Source organism: Ursus arctos, unplaced genomic scaffold (genome assembly GCF_023065955.2).
Source record: "Ursus arctos isolate Adak ecotype North America unplaced genomic scaffold, UrsArc2.0 scaffold_19, whole genome shotgun sequence".
Taxonomy (NCBI): domain Eukaryota; kingdom Metazoa; phylum Chordata; class Mammalia; order Carnivora; family Ursidae; genus Ursus; species Ursus arctos.
The window spans coordinates 50,495,703-50,517,938 of record NW_026622863.1 but is presented as its reverse complement, the minus strand read 5'-3'; the positions used below and the strand labels follow the sequence as shown (position 1 = coordinate 50,517,938).

Here is a 22,236-nt window from a genome sequence, read left to right as displayed (position 1 = left end):
TTTGCTAAGTTGTCACTTGACTTTAATTCTCACATCAACCCTAGGATCCCAGTTTGTTAGAGGAGGAGACTGAGGCCCCGAGGGGTGAAGCTCACACAGCTCAGGAAACAGCCTCTGCCGTCCACCCACCGCCCTGTGTCTCTGTCCTCTGTCCGACACACACACTGCTAATCGATCACCGCACCATTCCCCCCATCCAGACCCACCACGGCCTGAGAGCCCTTCTCCCCCACAGTTCATGCAGGGCCCCGGCCTGGCATTCGCAGCCTTCTCCCAAGCCGTCTCGTTGTTCCCTGGTGCCTCTTTTTGGGCCATCCTCTTCTTCTTGGCCCTGGTCATCACAGGGCTGAACACCTTGTTAAGGATCTTGGAAGGCATCGTCTATCCTCTCCAGGACTCCATCTCCCTCTTCAGGAGGTATCCCAAGCTGCTGTCAGGTACTGTGGATTCTCACCCTTCTTCCCAGGCCACCCCCATCTCCTGGGCTCACTTCAACCCCTGGCCCAGCCCTACACCTAGACCTCAGTGTGGCCAAACCTGCCTTTGCCACAGCGCTCGTCTGCTTGGGAGGGTTTCTGGGCAGCCTCATCTTCACCAGTCACCCTGGCAGCTACATAATGTCCTTGTTTGATGAGTGCCTGGTCCCGCTGACCCTCATCATCATTGTGGCCTTCCAGAATGTGGCCCTGGCTTGGATCTACGGAGCTAGGAGGTAATGTCTAAGCCCTGGGGTCCACACAGCCAGGGACCTATCCCAGGTCTCTGAGGAGAAGGGGGGCATGATCTGTTCCCTCTGTCTATCCTATAGCAGGGGGGTCTAGCTCATAGCACGGGGGCGCAGAGGGAGTGATCTGAGGGCAACCAGGTGGGTCCTGACAGAAAAAGTAGTCAGAAACCAGGAGACTCAGGTTCCCCTACCATGGGCCACATGGGATAGTCTGAAGGCAGAGGGCTGGAGCCTGGCACTCCCCCTGGATCAGGGGGCTCCCATGAGGATACCAGATGCAGGGCCCAGCCTCAGGGAGGGCCCAGCAGGACTTGGTAGCCCCTATGAGTTGGGAACTGGTGAGAGAACCAGAGGTCTGGCAGACCCACCCTCCCAAGAGCTCCAGGCCCTGGTGGCCAAGGAGGGCTCCTTCCAGACATCTATGCCCATTGCCCCCACCCCAGGGTCAGGGAAGAAATATTCGGTGATCTGGGCCGCCTGTTGTGGTCCTTCTTCACTGTCCTGTGGTGCTATGTGACCCTGCCCGGGCTGCTGGCCCTGACCACCATCTGCATCATGCAGCTCTACCAGACGGAACCCCCCTACTACATTGCCTGGAACAGCAGTATGGTGAGATTCCCTCCCTGGCCTCCCACCCCCACTCTGGGCACCCCTCACCTGATCTCCCATTCCACAGGACCCTAGGTCTGGGCTCCTTCCATCCTCAGGGGCCCGTTAGCCAGCTTCCCAGCCCCTGGGGAGCCTGATCCCCAGCATCACATGGATTGAAATCCCCTCACCACCACCTCCTCCTCCCACCCTGCGCTCTTCTCTCTGCCTCCAGAGCCAGGAGGTAGAACAGCCCTACCTGCAGAGCACCCTGGGCTGGGTCACCTTCCTCAGCATCCTCACCTTCCTGCCGATCCCAGTCTACCCACTTCAACACTGGTGGTACCTCGAGGACCATATTGCTTCTGATCCCTTTGAAAAGCTACAGTCCAAAAAGATGCCCTTGGTGCCCCCCAAGCCCTTACAGTGGCCTAAGCACCACATGAAGTCCCAGAAGGGAGACAATGAAAACTCCTCCAAGAAGATCAGCCTGCCCTTCACTAGGGGGGTGAACCTGAACTCATGGCGGTTCAGCCTGCCCTTGAGTAGGAACACCCAGAACTCTTCCTGGTTCAGCCTGCCTGTCGTTACCTCCCTGACATCCACATTGTCCATGAGGAGTTTCAGCCTACCAGTTTCAAGGCAGGTGAGCCCGGCCTCAATGGCCATAGACAACAGTGACCACCACATGGAGACCAGAGAAGAAAATCAGCACGAGAAGTCTGTTCAGTAACTGGTGACACGACCCATTTTTCCAAGGCAGCAATTCTGTCCAATAACTGGTGGCATTAGTGTCCATTTTGCTATAGAAATCATTGGTTCTGCCGGAAAGGAGGGGGAGGGGTCCGTGGAAATTCTGCCTAGCAACCACTATTTGGCCTTGGAAAGAAATGGACAACTCAGGAGCTCTTTCCTTTCCTGGAATAATACCAGTTCAGCTAAGTGGAGCGTTCTGCTCTGGGGTTGGAGAATTCAGACGAAGAAATCAACTCAGCCATTCACAGGACTGGACCTAGTGCCTCCTTTCTCCCTGTGAGGAGAGAATACCATGTTGGTATAATGGGGATGGGCTCCGTAGCACTCTCTAGGACCCAGCCTTCCCAGTTATCATGGAGATAGACAGTGTTCTCTCCAAACCCCAAAGTCCACAAACTGTGGATCACCGGGGTGGCTGACTTCTCCAGGGCCACCTTCTCAGAATGGGCTGGGATAACAATGCTGAGTCAATAAATCCATCCACTGAGACCCCATGCACAGGCTGTGGGCACAGTGTTCTTTCTCTCAGCCCCCTTCTACACATCTACCCTCCAGATCACCAACCTCTGATGAACTGAGTGTCCAGTCTGGTGACTCCAATCTCCCTCTCCCTTTGGGACACAGATACGGAGTTTCTATGTTCCTTCTTGTTCTGGAGTTGAGACAAACCACCTGGGAACTTTGCAGCAATCAGTATTACTCAACCCAGAGGGTGTGTTAACCCTTAAGTCTAACTTGATTTGGTGACCGTACTAAATATGTCTCATAATTATCATCTCACTGCTCCTACCAAGAGGGGAGCATGCTTAGAACAGCACCAGGTAGGTAAGTCCTCGCTACCTATCATGCTTCATTCTTACTTCGGGGAGAGTCGCTCACCCACTTGGGCATTGGAAGGTAGGTCAGCTGGTTTCTGTGGGCTCAGAACCAAGGAGTCTTGGAGAACTTAGAGCTTATTAGGGTTGTCTGCAGGAATAGGTAGCAACACCACCCTGCCTCTTCAAACACCAAATGGAGTTAAGGCAGCTCAGGAGGTGGAGGCAACTTCTAGAAGCCACACCTCTTGGTGACTTCCTGGGCAACTCCGCATCCCCAAAGGTCATGGCCTTGAGAATCAATGCCAGCTCTCATCACCACCCACTCTGGTTCCAAATCACCTCCCAAATCTCTGCCTGCCCATTCACACCTTTTATTTACCTCAGAGGTCTCTAAACATTCCTTATCACACTCCCTTATCAGTGACGATTTTTTGAGAAAATATTCCCAACATATGTAGAAAATCTACTTGTGAATGACTGTCATTCTACATAATATCAGTAAAGCTTAATTTGTTTTGCTTATTTCTGTTAAAAAAGTAGATGATATAAGTAGAAATTCTAAATGTTTCTTCCTGCATCCCCAGTGTAATGGCTTCTACAACCCTATCTGGAGAGCCCCGAAAAGGTCAGAGGCAGAAGCTCGCAGGCCCTTCCTGCGTCTGAGACTCACACCTCCTGGCTTCCTGCCTCCACCTTGCTCTCCAGGGACCGTGGTCTGGGATGACACGGCTCAGGAAACTCAGGAAATGAGCTGGCTCAGGAAACGAGCTGCTGTGGGGTGAGGGCCTGGTCTCCCTTCCCACCCTCACCCTCACCTCTGCGTCACTTCCCCTCTCAGAGGCAGGACGGGCCACCACGAACCAGGTATGCCAGAGTCTGGCAGGGTGAGCTAAAAACCAGTGGAGATGATGTGTCTTAAACCACGTAGGGCTCTAGTTCTAAGGTTATTGTTTCTGTGTGAGGTTGAGGGGTGGGAAGTCCTGGCATGGAGGACACTGTCCCAGGTGCTGCAAGAAGCCCCCATGCCTTGGTTAACATTTAGACAAGGCGGGGCACCTGGTGGCTCAGTTGGTTAAGCGTCTACCTTCAGCTCAGGTCGTGATCCCAGGGTCCTGGGATCGAGCCCCGTAGTGTGCTCCCACTCGGTGGGAGTCTGCTTCTTTCTCTGCCCCCCCCCCCCGCTTGTGCTCTCTCTCAAATAAGTTAAATCTTAAAACAAAGCACCACTTAGACAAGGCAACAGACAGGCCCATTGCTGGCCTCCTTCACCCACCAGGGAGGGGATACTGCAGGAGGATCTGAGAAGAGAAAGAATGGCCCTGAGATCAAGCAACCAGTCAGCGACTACGGTGGAAATAAAATCAAGGTCTTCCGGGTCCTAGTCTGGGATCCTTTTCTTTTTCATTTCCATACCAGATTAACCACTTCTTGACCCTTGCAGCTAGGGTGCTGGCATGTGACCTCCATTCTCCAATCTGAGGTGCTTCCACAAGCTTGGAGGGCAAAAGAGGACATTTGAGGTGACCTCTGTGTGTGGGTAGGTTGGTAGTCTTGGTGAATGTGGAGTGGAAGCCTCTGGCCCTCTGTAATGAGGTCTTGCGGCACGGGTGAGGGGTCGTGTTGTTAACCTTGATCTGGATGGCCATTCCATTGGCTTAGTTGAGCCACATGCGTAGTCAGCAAGTAGTTGCAGCTTAGACAGGAGTCAGCAAACTTTTCCTATAAGGGGCCAGATAATAAATATTTTTGGCTTTGCAGGACATATGGTCTCTGTTGTATGTTCTTTGTTATTTGGTTTTTATAACTTTTTAAAAATGTAAAAATCATTCTTAGCTCAAGGGCCAGAGTATCGCACAGGCAGTATTTTGGCAACCCCTGATCTGGGGCTGTGTCAGGCCAAGAGAATGCCAGTGGCTAAAGCAGAATTGAGTTTGAACTCCCCAGTTGGCCCACTTTGGGCGAGGCTGCCACCCAGGCAGTCCAGCAGAGAGAAAGGTGACCCAAGAATAGCCAGGGGGCCAGAATCCTTAATTTTCAGAATAAGTGTTTATAACTCCCTCACCCCTTCGGCCTCAGTCATTATCCAGGAGACAGCCTGGAAGAGATGAAGCCTCTCTGGAAACACCCACATCCAATGACCAAACTGCCAGCCTATGGTGTGTGGACCAGGACGTGGGAAAGGTAGAAATAAATTCTGAGTGGATTTTTGAGGAAACTGTTCCAACAATCAATAATACCAGATGCTTGAGGAGAGTAGGGAAAATAGAAAGTCCCATCCAATAAGTTAACTATAACCTTCAATCTGTCTTCCAGGGTTGGCTTTGGGGTTGGGAGGCCCAGTGGATACCACCAACCTTTTAGTTTTGCCCAACCAGCAGTGAACCAGGCCCAGTCGTTTAGGGGGACCTTTGTAAATTGAGGGCCCCATGGAACCCCTGGCTTTGCTTCAGGCAGTGGAGTGGGGGATAGTTCCTTCCGATGGGCTCCTGCCACTTTCCTATTCCGAAACAGTTAACGTGAGGACCAGGGCGGCTGTGCTCTTGAATATACCATTTACATTTAACCATTTCAGACCTTACTGGTTGTCAAGTTCAACTTGACTGACCCCAAAATGAAGATGTAAGGCCGAAGAGTCACCAGGCCTCCATGTGTGGGGCCTCCTCTTTCAAGGAGCGCTTAATAGCAAATTAATAGCGGCCTTTTCCTAAAATGTGTGTTCACGGTGGTTGCGTCAGCAGGTGGCGCTGTTGTACTGGGAAATGGCCTCCCTGCGTCCTGCGGCAGCCACGAAGTCACGAAAACTGTAATTCCCCTTTCTCCTTTTGGGATTCTGTTGTTTCTGTACACTATGCTGGAGAGGACGGCACATGCTCCACTCTCTGGATGGGAGAACCCCCGACACTCCGAGGACATTCACAGTATGGACACACGAAATATCAATTATACATTTAATAGTAGAAGCCAAAATAGCAGGGTCACTTCGGCTTACTTTTCCCCCACTGTGTGATTTATCAGTTGAAGTCAGGTGCATGTTTCCTTCTTGGGGAACATGGACCAAGGAGTCTAACATGCGTGGGTCCTGAAGCATCAGCTTCAGCAAAATTTTCCACCTGTGGGACATACAAGAGCCATGAAGGCTGATCTTTGTTGGACTTCCTTTATAGAAGCTTCAGGACCAATTGTGTGTCTTTCCTAAATTACGAAATGTCTATTTGAGCCCAGGTCGTCCTCAGACGATGACTTGTGCAGCAGGGCCTTTATTTTTGTCTTCATTCAAGGCCCACCCATCCCTAGATAACTGCGATTGGGTGAAGGTCATTACTAACACATCATTCCTCCCCGAGATGTACAAATGGCCGACAAGCGCATGAAAAGAAGCTCAATGTCTTAAGTCATCAGGGAAATGTAAATCAAACCCACAATGACACACCACTTCACACCCACCAGGATATTGATAACCAAAGAAAATGCAAAGTAACAACTGTTGGAGTGGCTTTGAAGAAACTGGAAACTCCTGCATCACTGGTGGGAACATGCAATGTTGCACCCACTGTGAAAATCAGCTTGGCGGTTCCTCAGAAAGTTAATCATAGAAATATCAAATTCCACTCTAGGTCTATACCCCAAAGAACTGAAAACAGTGTTCAAACAAAAACTTGTACATGAATGTTCACGGTAGCATTATTCGCAAATGCCAGAAAGTAGAAGCCACCCAAATGTCCATGAACAGATGGATAAAGTAAAAGTGCTATTTCCATACTGTGGATATTATTCAGCCGCAGGCAGAACTGCGGTTGTCATACAACACGGATAAACCCTGCGAACACTGCGCTGAGAGAAGGCAAACACAGGGGACCACATGTGTGATGATTCGGTATACATGAAATATCCAGAACAGGCAAATCTGGACAGCCAGAGAGCAGAATGGTGGTACCAGGGCTGAGGGGAGAGGAGAATGAGCAGTGGGTTCTTAGTGGGTACAAGGTTCCCGTGTGGAGTGATGAGCACTTCTGGAACGAGACAGTGGTAATCGCGGAACTTTGTGAAAGTACTAAATGCTACTGAGTTGCATGCTTCCAACAGACTAAAATGGTAAATTTTGTATTCTGTATATTTTACCATGATAAAAAAAATACAAACTGGAAACAAGTAAAATTGCCTCTGTTTACAGACAGCATGACTGTATACAGAGAGAATCCCAAAGACTCTGCAAAAATTGTACAAGAATAAAGTGGGTTTAGTAAAGTCATAGAACACAAGGTCAATAAACAAAAGAAATCAGCAGTATTTCTGTATACTAGCAGTAAGCAATTCGAAATTTAAAAAATGTCAAACAGTATTGTATTGATATTGCCACCATCATCATTTATATTATTACTTTTTTAAAGATTTTATTTATTTATTCGACAGAGATAGACAGCCAGCGAGAGAGGGAACACAAGCAGGGGGAGTGGGAGAGGAAGAAGCAGGCTCACAGCGGAGGAGCCTGACGTGGGGCTCGATCCCACAACGCAGGGATCACGCCCTGAGCCGAAGGCAGACGCTTAACCGCTGCGCCACCCAGGCGCCCCCATCATTTATATTATTATTACGACTTGGGTTAGTGAGAATTAATTCAGCATCTTCCGGAAAAATCTGGTTGCCACACAACACTTGGCAATATTTCAAAGCTACTCTGCACCCAAAGTGGCAGATAGTTGGAATTACTCCAATTTGGAGGAAGGATGTTTTGGTTGTGGTTTTTGAATGTGATAGTTGTTGGTGGTTTTCTTGCTATTTAACTAATAACTGCTGTCAGTTCAGTCTTGTCATTACCGGTTTACTTTGTTATGGGTTGTTTAGTTAAACTGCATGTATAATGATGCATATTTGCCTCAATTCCATGTGTGCGTGGCCTGCAATTTCCCACTAATTAGACTCTTTAAAGACATTTCTGCAGTTATCTACTCAAATTTGCATCAACTGTTCCCCTCTTGCCAAAGCAGATGTACATAGCTCCCACCCACCCCCACTCCACGAAATAATTTGCTTATTATCACTGAGTTCTTTTTCCACTGGAAAGTAGAAACTAGGGGGTTTGCAGACGGTTGAGGTTTCTGTCCCACTGAAGTGAGAACCATCAAAATAGTGCAGACCAGAGGTGCTGGGCCTGAATCAGACAGGCAGAGTGGGCCTGGGAGTGGGGAACAGACCTGGAGATTATCTAAAATACAACAACAAAGTGACCAATGACCTTAAACCGAGCCCCAGCCCCCATCTCAAAAGGATCTAAATACCCACCATTTCCCCAAGAATCAAGCATCGGACTCCACTCCTCTCAAATGGTTTTATTTCCCCAGTGTGGGGAGCTGCAAGTGGGATCTGTGATCCCTGAATCCCAAGGACCCTACAGCCTTCTGCCGCCCAGCGGGCTGTGGCAGGGCCTTCAGAAGAGCAATGCCTGAGCTCCAGAGGCTGATTCTCCCCGAGTGGGACTGGTTCTGGAAGGAGCTGGGCCTGCAGTGGTTCACATGGATGACACTCCCTGAGGTGGTCCTGACAGTAGCCCAGGTTGTCCTCCGTGAGCATGGGGCCCACGTGGAAGACAAGGCCACGAGGTGCAAGGGTCGTGGACCAGCTAGGACTTTGGGAGCAAAAACTTCTTATGGGGGCTACTCCTTGAAGTCTGCCAGCAAGACTCAGTCTGGGGGAAAGACAGAAAAGAGAACAGGTGGTGGGGATGGAGAGAAAGAAAAAAATGGAAAACTGGCAAAAAGAATGAGAAAGCAGCACGAAAAGCCCAAAGGAGAGGGAGAGTGCCCCAGGGACAGTGGAAGGGCAGCGAAAGGGAGAAAAAAAATCATAGAGGAACGAAAGCCCCAGAATGTAGGGTGGTGATGACAGAGGCCAGGGATAGACACAGGTGGACCCCACAACACTGACCTTTAAGCCCAGGCGGGGCTGGAGGCGGTGGCCCCCCTGTTGGCAGCAACGCAGAGCGGCTCAGGGCGTCGGCCACCCAGCCCAGGACACGGCTACAGTGCTGCACCTGGGGAGCAGGAGCGGCAGAAGGACAGGAGACTAGAATCCCACACCACCCACCACCCCGGCCACACTCCCCCAGCCTGGTCCGGGAATCCTCACCTCCTGCTCCACCCCTTTCAGACGCTGCTCATACTCGCGGATCTGTCTCAACTGCTTCAACGCTGTGTCCACCCTGCAACCCACGGCAACCAGCAACCGAGGGCATCAGGCTCACGCCCGCCCCCCACTAGCCCCGCCCACCCCAGAAGCCCCGCCCCATGAAGGCCCGCCTTCCTCCCCAACACTCTGGGGCCCCGCCCCACTCAGGCTCCACCAAGAGCCCGGCTCCTGCCTAGCCCCAATCCAGGGCTCCTCTCAACCGAAGTCACGGGATCCGCCTCCGAGGCCAGAAGCCCCTCCCCCAGCCAGGCCCCGCCCTCACTTTTGCGACATGCGCTTCAGACGCTCCGAGTCGCTCTCTCGCTTGTCCCGCGCACGCGTCAGTAGGAAATTCTCCTTCTGCACCGACTCCCACGTCAGCAGCCTCCGCTCTGCTTCCTTCGAGAGGTAGACCCCTGGAGGGCGGGGTCAGGACGGAGTCAAAGGGCCCGCCCCCTCCTCGACCCAGCCTCCCCACCCAAGGCCTCCAGCGCGAGCCCTCCCAGGCCACGCCCTCATATTGCACACCCGCCCCCTGACCGCCTAATCCCTGCCCCAGTGCTCCCGGAAATCTTCCCCCAGCCTGTCCGTGCTCTTCTTTCTCTCCAGGTCCTGCCCCTGTGCTTTCCCCTTTTGCATCAAACCCCGCTCTCACGAAAATGTTCGAAGACCGGGGAGGGCGGCAAGCGGGACCGACGCCTGCGTAGTTGCCGGATAAGGAGGCGCACGTGCGAGATGATGATAAGGGGCGGGGCCAGCGCGGGCCGAGAGTGAAATTCCCGGATGAGGCTGTAGCGCTGAGCCTTCCAATAGAGGTCGCTGTTTCCCTGTACTTTGCCGAAGGTGTAGCTGTGGGGACCAGAGGTCAAGGGTCACCAGAGATCAAAGAGGGCAGATCAAGGTTAGATATTAGACAATATGTTTGAAGTCCAAGGCAGCAGGCAAATGTCAGAATCAATAAGGTCAGCGGTACTACAGGATGCACTTAGAACCAGGGTTAGGAGGGCAAAGAGTCATGTCAGCGGTCAAGTGGAGATGGTATCAGTAATTAGGGTAGAGGTTATAGACAGGTTCAAAAGTCAGCTGAACACAAACAGCTAAAATCAGAAATGAAAATGGAGACATTACTACCAACCTTATAGAAATAAAAAGGATTCTAAGAGAACATTATCACGATTGTATGCCAACAAATTACATAACCTAAATGAAATAAATGGACAAATTCCTAGAAACATACAAATTACCTGACTCAAGAAGAATAGAAAATCTCAAAAGACCTATAACAAGTTAAGAGATTAAATCACTCATCAAAAATGTCCCAACAGCAACAACAAAAATCCTAGGCCCAGATGTTTCTGCTGATGAATTCTATGAAACAAACAAATAAACAAAAAAAGAATTAACACCAATCCTTCTCAAATTCTCCAAAAAAATTGAAGAGGCGAGAACAGTTCCTGACTCAGTCTATGAAGCCAGCAGCATTACCAACCCAGATAAAGATATCACAAAGAAACAAAATTACAGACCAACACTTTTTATGAATACATGCAAATATCCTCAACAAAATACTAACAAACCTAATTCAGCTGCATAGTAAAAGGATTATACACCATGACCAAGTGGGATTTATCCCAGTAATGCAAGGTGACTCAACATCCAAAAATCAATATAAGACACCACCTTAATGGAACAAAGAAAAAAACCACATGGTCATCTCAAGTGACAGAGACACAGAAAAGGCATTTGACAAAATCTAACACCCTTTTGTGGTAAAAAACTAAAAAAAATTTTTTTTTAAATTAACTCAGAAAAATAGGATTAAAAGGAAAATTCCTCAACATGGGTATAGGGTACTTATGAAAAACCTATGGTTAACATTATACTCAGTGAAGAAAGACTGAAAGCTTTCAGGTAAAATAAGGAACAAGACAAGGATACCCACTTTCACCACAGCTATTCATCACTGTACTGAAAGTTACAGCCGGAGCAATTAAACAAGAACAAGAAATAAAAGGCATCCAAATTGGAAAGGAAGACATAAAACTATTCTATTCACAAATGGCGAGATCCTCCTATATATCAAAATTTTCAGAGAATCACAAGAAAGCTACTAGAGGGGCGCCTGGGTGGCACAGCGGTTAAGCGTCTGCCTTCGGCTCAGGGCGTGATCCCGGCGTTATGGGATCGAGCCCCACATCAGGCCCCTCTGCTATGAGCCTGCTTCTTCCTCTCCCGCTCCCCCTGCTTGTGTTCCCTCTCTCGCTGGCTGTCTCTATCTCTGTCGAATAAATAAATAAAATCTTTAAAAACAAAAACAAAAACAAGAAAGCTACTAGAACTAATAAGCAAATTCAGCAAAGTTGCAGGATACAAGATAACCAATCAAAAATCGGTTGTGTTTCTCTACACCTGCAGTGAACAATCCAAAAAGGAAATTAAGAAAGCAATTCCATTTACAATAGAATCTAAACAGAACAAAGCACCTAGGAATAAATTTAACCAAGGTGGAAGACTTTTACACTAAAAATTACAAAACAATACCGAAAGAAATTTAAGAGTACCTCAATAAGTGGAAAGACAACCTGTGCTCCTGAGTACAAAGATTTAATATTGTTAACATCAGAATACTACCCAAAGCGATCTACAGATTCAACGCAATTCTTATTAAAATTCCAACAGCCTTTCTTGCAGAAAAGTAAAAGCCAATCCTCAAAAATCATATGGAATTGCAAGAGGCCCTGAACAGCTAAAGCAATCTTGAAAAAGAACAAAGTTGGAGGACTCACACTTCCTAATTCGAAAATTTGCTACAAAATCAAAATACTGTGGTACTGGCATACGACAGACGTATCGACCAATGGAATAGAAATGAGAGTCCAGAAATAAACCAGATACGACACCTCTATGAGTATTATGGGTTGAATTGTGTCCCCTTTCCACCAAACGAGTTATATTGAAATCCTAATCTCTAGTACCTCATAATGTGACTTATTTGGAAGTAGGGTCTTTACAAAGGTAACCAAGTCAAAATGAAGTTGTTAGGGTTGGTCCCAAATCTAACATGGCTGGTGTCCTTATGAAAAGGGGAAATTTGGACACAGATATGCACACAGGGAGAATACCATATGAAGATGAAGGCAGCGATAGCAATGATACATCTACAAGCCAAAGACTGCCAGCAATCCACCAGAAGGTAGGAGAGAGGAGGAAACAGATTCTCCTTCACAGCCCTTAGAGGGAACCAAGCCTGTCCATACCTTGGTTTTGGACTTATAGCATCCAGAACTGTAATGGAAAAGTTTCTGTTATTTAAAACCATTCACTTTTTGGTACTTTGTTAGGGAAGCTCCAGAAAACTAATAAAATAGCCAACGGCCAACTCTTTTTTAACAAGGGTGACAAGTCCATTCAATGTGGAAAAAAATAGTCTCTTAAATACAGAGACTGGAACAACTGGATTTCTGCATGCCAAAAGAACAAAGTTGGACCCCTACCTCACACCATATACAAAAATTAAGCCAAAACTGACAAACAACCTGAATATAAGAGCTAAAACCATAAAACATAGAGTGCATCTTTATGACCTTGGATTTGGTGATGGGTCCTTAGATATGACACCAGTAATACAAATAACAAAATTTAAATTTTTTGTGCATCAAAGGGGATTATCAAGAACAGGAAAAGACAACCAACAAAATGGGAGAAAATATTTGCAAATCATATACCTGACAGGAGTTTAATATCCAGAATATATAAAGAACTGCTATAATTCAGCAACAAAAAGACAAACAACCCAATTTAAAAACAGGCAAAAGACCTGAATAGACATTTCTCCAGAGAAGATGTACAAATGGCCAATAAGCACATGGAAAGGTGCTCAACATCATTAGTCATTAGGGAAATGCAAATCAAAAACACAATCAAATACCAGTTCATACCCACTAACTAGGGTGGCTATAATTTTTTGAAAAGGAAAATAACAACTCTTGGCAAGGCTGTGGAGAAAACAGAACTCTCATACATTGCTAATGAGAACAGAAAATGGCGACGCTGCTGTAGAAAACAGTTTCCAAAATCTAAACAGAATTACCACAGCATACCCAGCATACTTTAGAAATATATCCAAAAGAAATAAAAACAGAGATTCAAACAGTTACATGAACACTAATGTCCATTGCAGCATTATCCACAATAGCCAAGGGATGGAAACAACTGAGTTTCCATGAGCAGATGAATGGATAACAAAATGTGATAGACTGATACAACGGAATATCATTCAGCCATAAAAAACTTGAGTACTAATCTGTGCTGCAACATGCGTAAACACTGAAAACATGCTCGGTGAAACAACCAGACAGAAAATGATATTGTATGAATCCACGTATACGAAACCTCTAGAATAAGCCAATTCCTAAAGACAGAAAGTAGATTCCAGGTTACCAGAGGCTAGGGGGTAGCAGGGAATGGGAAGTTATTGCTTGCTCAATGGGTACACACTTTGTGTTTGGAGTGATAATTTTTTTTGGAAATACATAATGGTAATGGTTGTAAAACATTATGAATTTAATTAATGCCATTGAATTTGTACACTCAAAATTGGCAAATTTTATGTTATACGTATTTTGCCACAATATTTTTATTTATTTTATTTTATTTTATTTTATTTTATTTTATTTTATTTTATTTTATTTTTAATGTTCAGCCTGGGCTCAGGTGGAGGATCAGAGTCCCAAGTCCAGGTCGGGAGCAGAGTCTGAATTCTGGGACTAAAAATAGAATTGATTAGGCTGGGATCAAGAATCATGCTGGGGTCAGGGTCAAGCTGGGATGGAAAGTCACGCTGGGGTTGAGGGTCACGCTGGGAGAGGTCACATCAGAGAGCAGTCAGGCCTCACCTGAACATGGCGATGAGCAAATTGAGCAGCAGGATGTTGGCCACCAGCAGGAAAATGATGAGGAGGAGAACCACCAGCCAGTTGGCATAAAGGGAGACACACGAGCCTGCCTGCGCCCCCGGCGGGCGAGCCCAGAAGCCCTGCTCTGACGAGCAGTTGACATGCTCCATGAGGGCCACTGTAAAGGGAGACACTCAGAGATGGGGCCAGGGAGACAGAAGCCAGAGAAAAACAGAAATTCAGAGGGGCCTGGGGGAGAGAGACCCAGAGAGAGCGAGACAGAATCTCAGAGAGAGACAGGGGAGGGGTCAGAGACCCAGAGGCAGGGAACAGAGATAGGAAGAGAGAGGCGGACAGAGTCCCATAGCGATGAAGGGGGTAGGGGCTACTCAGAGACCTAGAGAGAGAGACACAGAGACTTAAAGAGAGGGGTACAGAGACCCAGGGACGAGGAGCACTGGGAGGGGACTTGGAGGGAGGGCATCAGGCCCTCTCATCCCTCCATACCGTCCATGTCCTCCTGGGGGATCTGCCCAAAGATCTGCAGGTAGGGCCGGTAGAAGACACGGCGCAGAATATTCGGGAGGTCCCGATCCCGGGGCCGAAGAAGCCCCTCCGTTGCCACCCCGTAGGCAACCAGCCACACACCAAGGAAGAAGAGGAAGAAGAATACGTCCTTCATCTGCGGGGTAGGAAAAGGAGACCAAGTCTGGCCCCGCCCCACCCGCCGGAGCCCCGCCCTGCCCGCTGGAGCCCCGCCCACCCTGCTCTGCGCACGCGTGCCCACACCTCCCTGCCCCGCCCCTTCCTACCTCTGGACACCCCCCCATCCGGCCACGCCCCCCTCACCATCTTGTTCACGATGACGATCTTGGGCCCCAGCTGTTTGTTGACCGTGAAAATGTGCAGCAGTCGTAGCGTGAAGACCATGAAGTCGAGGCAGAGGACAGTGCGGCCCAGGTCATACAGGCCAGGGGTCAGCCTGGGATGCGGGGAGACGCGGCAGGGGTCACTCAGGGGTCACGGGTGCAAAGGAAAACCCGGGTCTTCCCAACACCAGGCTTCGGGTGACCCTGGAGGGGCCCACAGCTGGGACCCTCCGACTCACCGGGGGTTTACCCAGATTTCACAGAGCCAAGCTGAGCCGCGCAGGGCGCTGGCACCCACTTAAAAATGCCTACATAAATCAGGGCCTTGGCAGAAATTTGGGAGGTCCAAATTGGAACTTGGAAAAACGCCGGAATATTTGTCCAGCCTATAAAGGGCAAAATATAGAGTTCCAGCAAACGAGTAAGCAGAAGACAAATGACTTAACAGGAGAGTGGATAAAGAGAACATGCAATTCACAGCAGAAGGGCAAATGGCCAGTGACATCAGCAATCCCTATGGCGAAAATAAAAAACTTATATCCCTATTTGCACCATCACGTACTTGAACTATGAATGGATTAAAAACCTAGAGGAAAAGGCAAGGGGCGCCTGGGTGGCTCAGTAGGTTAAGCCTCGGACTCTTCATTTCCACTCAGGTCATGACCTCAGTGTCTTGAGATCGATCCCTGCCTTGGGCTCTGTGCTGAGTGTGGCACCCCCTTAAGCTTCTCTCTCCCCCTCTCCCTCTCCCCCCCAACTCTCTCTCTCAAAAATAAACAAAAATAAAAGTACTTTTTTTTTAAAAAACCTAGAGTTAAAAGGCAAAACATTAAAATCTGAAAACATAGAAGAATTTCTTCGTGAGCTTGATAGGATGCAATGTCACAAAACAAAAAAAAGACTTCTATACAAGTAATATACATATAAAATCACAATACAGGAAAAAGCCTGACGAATTTACTACTCTGAAATACAAAACTTCCATACATCAAAAGGTAACATAAATATGATAAACAGAGAAAGGCAAAACTATCTGCCCAAAATGCATGACCTAAATTTGATGCCAAGAGAACGTGAGACAACCTCAAACGGAGGCAAATCCTAAATAACTGGCCTGGACCGTTCAAAAGTGTGAAGACCATACAAGCCAAAGAAGGACTGAAGAACTGGATTGGCTCCTGGGACAGAAAAAGGACATCGGTGGGACAACTGGTAAAATTTAAGATCTCCTGGTTTTGATGATGGAAGATGCTGACATCTGGGGATCTGCGTGAATGGTGCAGAGGAATTCTTTGTACTGTTTTTGCCACATTTGTTATAAGTCTCGGGTTAGTTCAGGATGCAAACTTAAAGCATAAAAGAATGTTTAAGATAATATATAAAAGTGAAAGACAAGCTGCAGACAGTGAGAAGGTATTTAGAACAAAACCACAGAGAGTTAGGGGCGTCTGACCGGCTCAGGAGGCACAGCGTATGACTTTTGATCTCGGGGTTGTGAGTTCAAGCGTTCACCCATGTTGGGTGTAGACAATACTTAAAAATAAAATCTTAAAAAAACAGAAAACACCAAGGGTTAGGAGAGCACCTACCCATACACATATACAAGAGATCAACGAACATAAACAAACACGTATTTTCTTAAATGGCAGCGAGGCTATGAAAAGACGTTGACAGAAGGACAAGCGGCCATTTGCTATGAACAGATGCCCAAGCTAACTAGTAGTCAGGGATGCATAAATTTGAAAATGGGAAGTCATTTTTACCCATCAGAATGGAAAAAAGAAAGAAAAAAATCTAAAGGTTAAACTGAGAGCTACAAAATTTTAAAGACTGAAAACACCCGCTATTGTCTGTCGGGCACGTCCTCAAGAGGCACCCTCTTACCCTGATGATGGGCGTGTATGCGGGTGAAGCTATTTTACAAGGAAATCTATTGTCAAGAATGTATGTACCCTTTTGCCTGGGTGGCTCAGTTGGTTAAGCGTCTGCCTTTGGCTCCGGTCATGATCCCAAGGTCCTGGGATCAAGCCCCGTGTCGGGATCAAGCCCCAAGCAGGGAGTCTGCTTCTCCCTCTCCCTCTGCCCTCCTCCCCTCCCCTCGCTCATGCTCGCTCTCTCTCTCTCTCTCAGATAAATAAATTCTTTAAAAAAAAAAAGATTTAATGTACCCTTTGACCCACACGGTTTAAATCTGGGATGCAAACTTTTATTAATAAAATGATTTATCCATTCAATTCTGGAAATCATCAGAAATTTCTCCCTTATAAGCAGAGATCTTCAGACGTTTTCTCCCCATGCAATAATTCCTCCCTCACCTAGAGCACAGTGAGCTTGACAAAACGTCTGAAATATCACTGGTATTCCTAAAGCGTGGTAGCACATGGCCCTTTCACCTCAAAAGCTACTTTAATCAAAATACGAGAGAAACAGCACAGTGCCCTGCAAAGCTCTCTTATCTTGCTCTTGCTGTAAATTATTCATGCCGAATTACTGTGTAGCATTTCGAACACAGCACAAGAGGAAGCGAGCCTCTCCGTGCCAGTGGAGACAGGCAGGGAGTCAACGGTCCACATTTTAAAACGGGGTGTCAGGTCCCTTCGGTCCTTGGAAATAGTCACTAGGTTATGTCCACGAGGCTCTCTGCTCTCCTCAAAAGGAGCAGTGTCCTAACTGCTTTATTTAAAACAAAAAAGAAAAAGAAGCCACATCAGCTATAATCTGATTATAACTTCATGTTACCTTGAGTGGAAAATGAGACTGCATGGCCAGACTTTTGGCTTGATTTCTACCTCTTGAAGTTTAGAACTTTTGTCTCACTGCCTTAGGAGAAGAATTCGTTCATTTCTTACATTCTGGCAACGAGAAGTCTGACTCGTCTGATCTCCAGCCAACGATGGCTGAAACCCCTTCCTCTGGAATCTGATGCCACATTTTCTTTCTTTTTTTTTTTTTTTTTTAGATTTATTTATTTATTTATTTATTTATTTATTTATTGGACAGAGAGAGACACAGCGAGAGAGGGAACACCGCAGGGGGAGTGGGAGAGGGAGAAGCAGGCTCCCCGCTGAGCGGGACTCGATCCAGGACCCTGGGATCATGACCTAAGCCAAAGGCAGACGCTTAACGACTAAGCCACCCAGGGGCCCCTGATGCCACATTTTCAAAGACGAAGGTATTGTTGCAAATACTGACATGGAAAGCAGGTCAGGACATATTAAAAAGGAAAAAAAAAAAAGAAGTTGCAGAAGAATCCATGAAATATAATGTCATTCGTTTATAAAAGTATGTGCATCTGTCCACGTAAAAACACTGGAAAAGAACAGGCCAAACGTGCACCGAACTCAGACACAGAGGAGACCGTGGGGAGTCTTAGAAAGACTTGGTTTCTGTTGCGTGTCCTTCATTAATTTAATCTTGCTCACTGAGGGCACATTTCTGCATTTGCTTGGTAATAGGCTATATCTCAAAGATATTTTCAGTTGCTGGGAGATGAGATAGATTTTTTTTTTTAAGATCGTATTTATTTATTTGTCAGAGAGAGAGAGCACAAGCAGGGGGAGCGGCAGAGGGAGAAGCAGGCTCCCCGCTGAGCAGGGAGCCCGATGCGGGGCGATCCCAGGACCCTGGGATCATGACCTGAGCCGAAGGCAGACGCTTAACCGACTGAGCCCCCCAGGCGCCCCGAGATAGACAGACACATCTAGAAGACTTTATAATCTCGGGTGAGGAGAGAGACCGCCCAAGCCGTACTGCGAGCACCATTTGGGGAGGGACCCAGAGTTTGGCAAGCATAAAGGAAGACTTCCAGAGACAGAGGCAGCGAAGCGGAGGCCTAAAGGAAGCGTAGGTGTTGGCTTGGCCAAGGAGAAGAGGGAAAAGTGTTTCAAGAAGGGTGAATAGCATGTGCCAAGACCCAAAGACAAGACAATCTGTTTCCAAGGATGTTTTGACTTGCCCTTTGCCCTCTCTCTGGGCACCACACAGTATGATCTGGAAGCCACGGAAGAAATGAGCTAACATGACACAGCCCAGTCTTGGCAACAGAAAATACTTGAGGTGAATTCCTGACAATATGTTTTTTATAAATTAGCTAAGAAGTAAGCAGAAAGTCAAGGTTTTTATGGACTAAAAAGGTAACAGAACATTCAAGCTTCCTTGGTAAAATGTGAATCTGTACGGGTGCCTGGCCGGCTCCTGGGCGGGGCACGGGACTCGAGGTCTCGGAGTTGTGAGTTCGAGCCCCACACTGGGTTTAGAGAGGACTTAAAAATTTTTTTTAAATCTTAAAAAAAAAATGTGAATCTATAAAATTTGACCCGGGGAGACTGGACCCAAATGACATAAAAGCCACAACGTAAAATTCACAAACACAGAACCTAGATTTTGGCAAAATTCCCTACGGACAATACCAACGATGAGCCAAATATTTGTTGTAGGACTTAGCCCAAATAATAATTAACGAAGTTGAAATAATTTCAGAAACTGAAAATGAAAATGACTGAAATGAGTTTAACTGCCCTGCAGATTAAACTGATCAAGGAAGTTTGCAGAAACAGGAAAACCCTTCCTTGGTAAGAGCTCATCTGTACTGGTAAAATTCTGATTACAATGTTCTAATTACACGAATTACATGGATTATTGTAATTACTGGCTGTGAGGAAGGAACCGCAAGCTGATAGAAAGGGCTGGAGCCTGGATGAAGAAAAGAGAAAGGAATGGGGGAGCAGGCCTGCAGAGCTGGGCCGGCCTCCCCCGGGCAGCGCCCCCAGGACCGGTCCCGGGCGCTGGGCAGCCCCGGGAAGCAGGCAGGGCAGGGAAGCTCTGGGAGTAGAAAGAGCCTTGTGGGGATGGACTGGAGGGAAGAGGGGAGAGTCCTGGAGGCTGGGGCGAGGGGGCGGGTGGGACAGACGCAGGCCGGGGCAGAGCGGGCTAGGTGAGCGTGGTGCCCCCGCCTGGCCCGGTGTGGTGTCTGCGGGGAAGACTGCGCTCAGCGGGGTCCCGGTGCGGCCGCAGGGCCCGTCTGGGGACCAGAGAGAAGCCCGCCAACCTGCAGATCTAGAAAAACAGGGCGGGCCTCGCCCTAATCCCGCCCTAGTCCCTAAAGCAGGATACCCAGGCGCGAGCGCACTGCTTGTGGACCGTCTTGCGGTGCTTTCCATCCAGAAGGGCCTCTCGCTTGTGTCGCAGGGAAAAGCGGGCTTGGCCGCAGCCCCGCAGGGAGGCGCGGAGGGGGCGGGGACACTCACCGGCAGCCCACGCCCAGCAGGAAGCAGGTGAGGGCCACCAGGTCGCACTGGTTCCAGGCGTCGGCGAGGTAGAGGCTCAGGCGGCGGCGCAGCGGGGCCTGCTGGGGGCCGGGCCCGGGGCCGCGGGTGGCCAGGCTGCCCCAGCCGCCGCCCAGGCCCTGCCGCAACTCCTCGCAGAGCAGCGTGAAGGCCCAGAAGTAGAGCAGCAGCTCCAGGGCGCCGGGCGCGTCGGGCTGGAAGTCCAGGAGCAGCACCCGCGCGAACACCAGCAGGAAGAGGAGGTAGCTGACCACGTTGCCCATGAAGGCGGTCACCGGCGCCCCCCAGAACTGGGGCCAGCGGCGCAGGCGCGGGGGGCAGCCCCCGCAGCAGCCCCTGCGTCTGGGCTGGCCCAGCACCCGCACGGCCGTCTTCTCGGGGGGCTCTGCCAGCCTGAGGGGGACAGGGGGGAAGGGAGGAGGGCTCAGCCCGACCTCTGAGCCCCTCTTCACCGTCATCAAGGCCTCACCTTTCACATCTGACCTCTAACCCCGCTTGACCTGAAACCGAGTCCCCTGTCTACCATCTCTTTGACTTCTGACCCCTGTACCTAACCTCTGACCTCTGAGACCGCCTACCGTCAAGACTGCTGAGCTTCCACCTCTGATCTTCTCTACCCTCTGACCTCTGGCCCTGGGATGACCTCTGACCCTAGTCTGACTTCTGACTCCAAATCCTTCTGCTTTCACCTTCACAACCTCTGACTCTATGTCTGACCTTGGACCATCTACCTGACCTCTGACCCCTCACTTTCATGACTTGGCTCCCCAGGTTTGACAGCCACGTGCCTGAATAGTAACTTCTGACCCACAAATTCTGATGTCAGATTGTCTAGCCCAGTGTTCCTCGTATCTGACCTCAGACCAAACAGCCATATTTGGCTTCCAAAGTCTGACCTTTTTGGTCCACTCTTCTCTCTGACCCTTGACAGAGTTCTGACCCTCTGTCCCAATTTCATCCGGACTCTTCATTCTGACCTCAAACCAGAAACGCCAAAATGAGTAATATGAATAATAATAAACTCAACAAACTAACAGGAAAAATAAACTGGCTTGGGGAGGCATCTTCTTTTTATAAACCAAAGAGAAAGATAGTAACCCCAAAGTGGAAACAACCCAAATGTCCATCAACTGATCCACGGATAACTAAAATGTGCTCTATTCGTACAACGGAATATTATTTAACGCTAAAAAGGAAAGGAGCACCGTTCTGTTCCCCGACATGGAGAAATCTTGAAAACATGATGCTAAGTTAACGATGCCAATCATAGAAGACCCGCAGCACATGACTCCATTCATACAATACGTTAGGAACAGGGAAATTCATGGAGACAGAAAGCTAATTATTGGCCGCCAAGGGCTGGAGGAGGGAGGAATACGGAGTGACCGATAAGGGGTACAGAGTTTCTTGTTGTGGTGACAAAAATGTTTTAACATTGGCTGTGGTTACAACTGCACAATTCTGTAAATATACTAAAAACCACTGAATGGGTGAACTGAGTGATACGTGGATTTTATCTCAGTAAAGCTGTTCCCAAGAAAACAAGAGGAAAGAATTGTAAAAGCTAAAGAAAGTGTGATGCAGAAAGGACACAAAGTTCCCTAAAATCAAGGGAAAACAGACCTGGTATTTTGTATTTCACCCTCTGGGGGGCCCTGGGAACAAGAACATGTGGTAAGAATGCTCCCTGCCGTCCGCCATCTTGAATCAGGCACAAGCAGGCCACACAGATTCCTGGGCCCATCCTGAGCCTCCCTGAGGGAGGATCCAGGAATCTGTCCTTTTACAAAGCTCCCCATGGAGGTGGCTCTCCACAGTGGCTAAGAGCACAGCTTTAGGAACAAGATCTGGGTTCAAATCCCAGCTCTACCACCTACCAATCACAAGAGCTCAGGCGAGTGACTTAGTGCCTCGGTGAATTCAACTGTGAAATGGGGATAATAATAGACCCTATTGTACAGGGTTGTTGAGAAAATTAAATAAACTGATTTTCAAAAGGATTTAGCGCACTGGCTACCCTCTAAGTGTTCTGTGGCATCAGCTGCTGTCACTGTCACTGTCGTCATGTTCACGGTGCAAAAGCTGGGAACTCCCTGGGCAAGGACATCGTTACTGATCCCAACTTCTAGCCAACCT

At 48.4% G+C, this 22,236-nt stretch overlaps 2 protein-coding genes across 3 annotated transcripts in view; one reads left to right on the top strand and one right to left on the bottom strand.

Moving 5' to 3' along the window:
• The first annotated feature begins 238 nt into the window (after positions 1-238).
• Positions 239-2,967, top strand: LOC130544165 (orphan sodium- and chloride-dependent neurotransmitter transporter NTT5-like). Its single transcript, XM_057314646.1, has 4 exons — positions 239-437; positions 520-712; positions 1,171-1,336; positions 1,551-2,967. The coding sequence occupies exons 1-4, from the start codon at positions 239-241 to the stop codon at positions 2,046-2,048; spliced, it is 1,056 nt and encodes a 351-aa protein (XP_057170629.1). The 3' UTR covers positions 2,049-2,967.
• A 5,231-nt stretch (positions 2,968-8,198) lies between these two features.
• TRPM4 (transient receptor potential cation channel subfamily M member 4) overlaps positions 8,199-22,236 on the bottom strand; it is a 35,452-nt gene continuing 21,414 nt past the window's right edge. For both annotated transcript variants that reach the window (XM_026481856.4, XM_048224015.2), the window contains 9 exons: positions 20,062-20,493; positions 14,796-14,928; positions 14,454-14,628; positions 13,947-14,124; positions 9,707-9,900; positions 9,335-9,467; positions 9,013-9,085; positions 8,812-8,917; positions 8,199-8,572 (listed from right to left, as the gene is read on the bottom strand). In XM_026481856.4, coding sequence (XP_026337641.1) covers positions 8,568-8,572; positions 8,812-8,917; positions 9,013-9,085; positions 9,335-9,467; positions 9,707-9,900; positions 13,947-14,124; positions 14,454-14,628; positions 14,796-14,928; positions 20,062-20,493 — 1,429 coding nt within the window. In that variant the 3' untranslated portion in view covers positions 8,199-8,567. The remainder of the gene's footprint in view (positions 8,573-8,811; positions 8,918-9,012; positions 9,086-9,334; positions 9,468-9,706; positions 9,901-13,946; positions 14,125-14,453; positions 14,629-14,795; positions 14,929-20,061; positions 20,494-22,236) is intronic.

Bases quoted from the DNA above. Each gene is read 5' to 3' on its own strand.
- LOC130544165 (XM_057314646.1), top strand. From the start codon at position 239: ATGCAGGGCCCCGGCCTGGCATTCGCAGCCTTCTCCCAAGCCGTCTCG. The intron at 438-519 runs GTACTGTGGATT...CCCTACACCTAG, and splicing joins GTATCCCAAGCTGCTGTCAG to ACCTCAGTGTGGCCAAACCT. The intron at 713-1,170 runs GTAATGTCTAAG...CCCCCACCCCAG, and splicing joins TGGATCTACGGAGCTAGGAG to GGTCAGGGAAGAAATATTCG.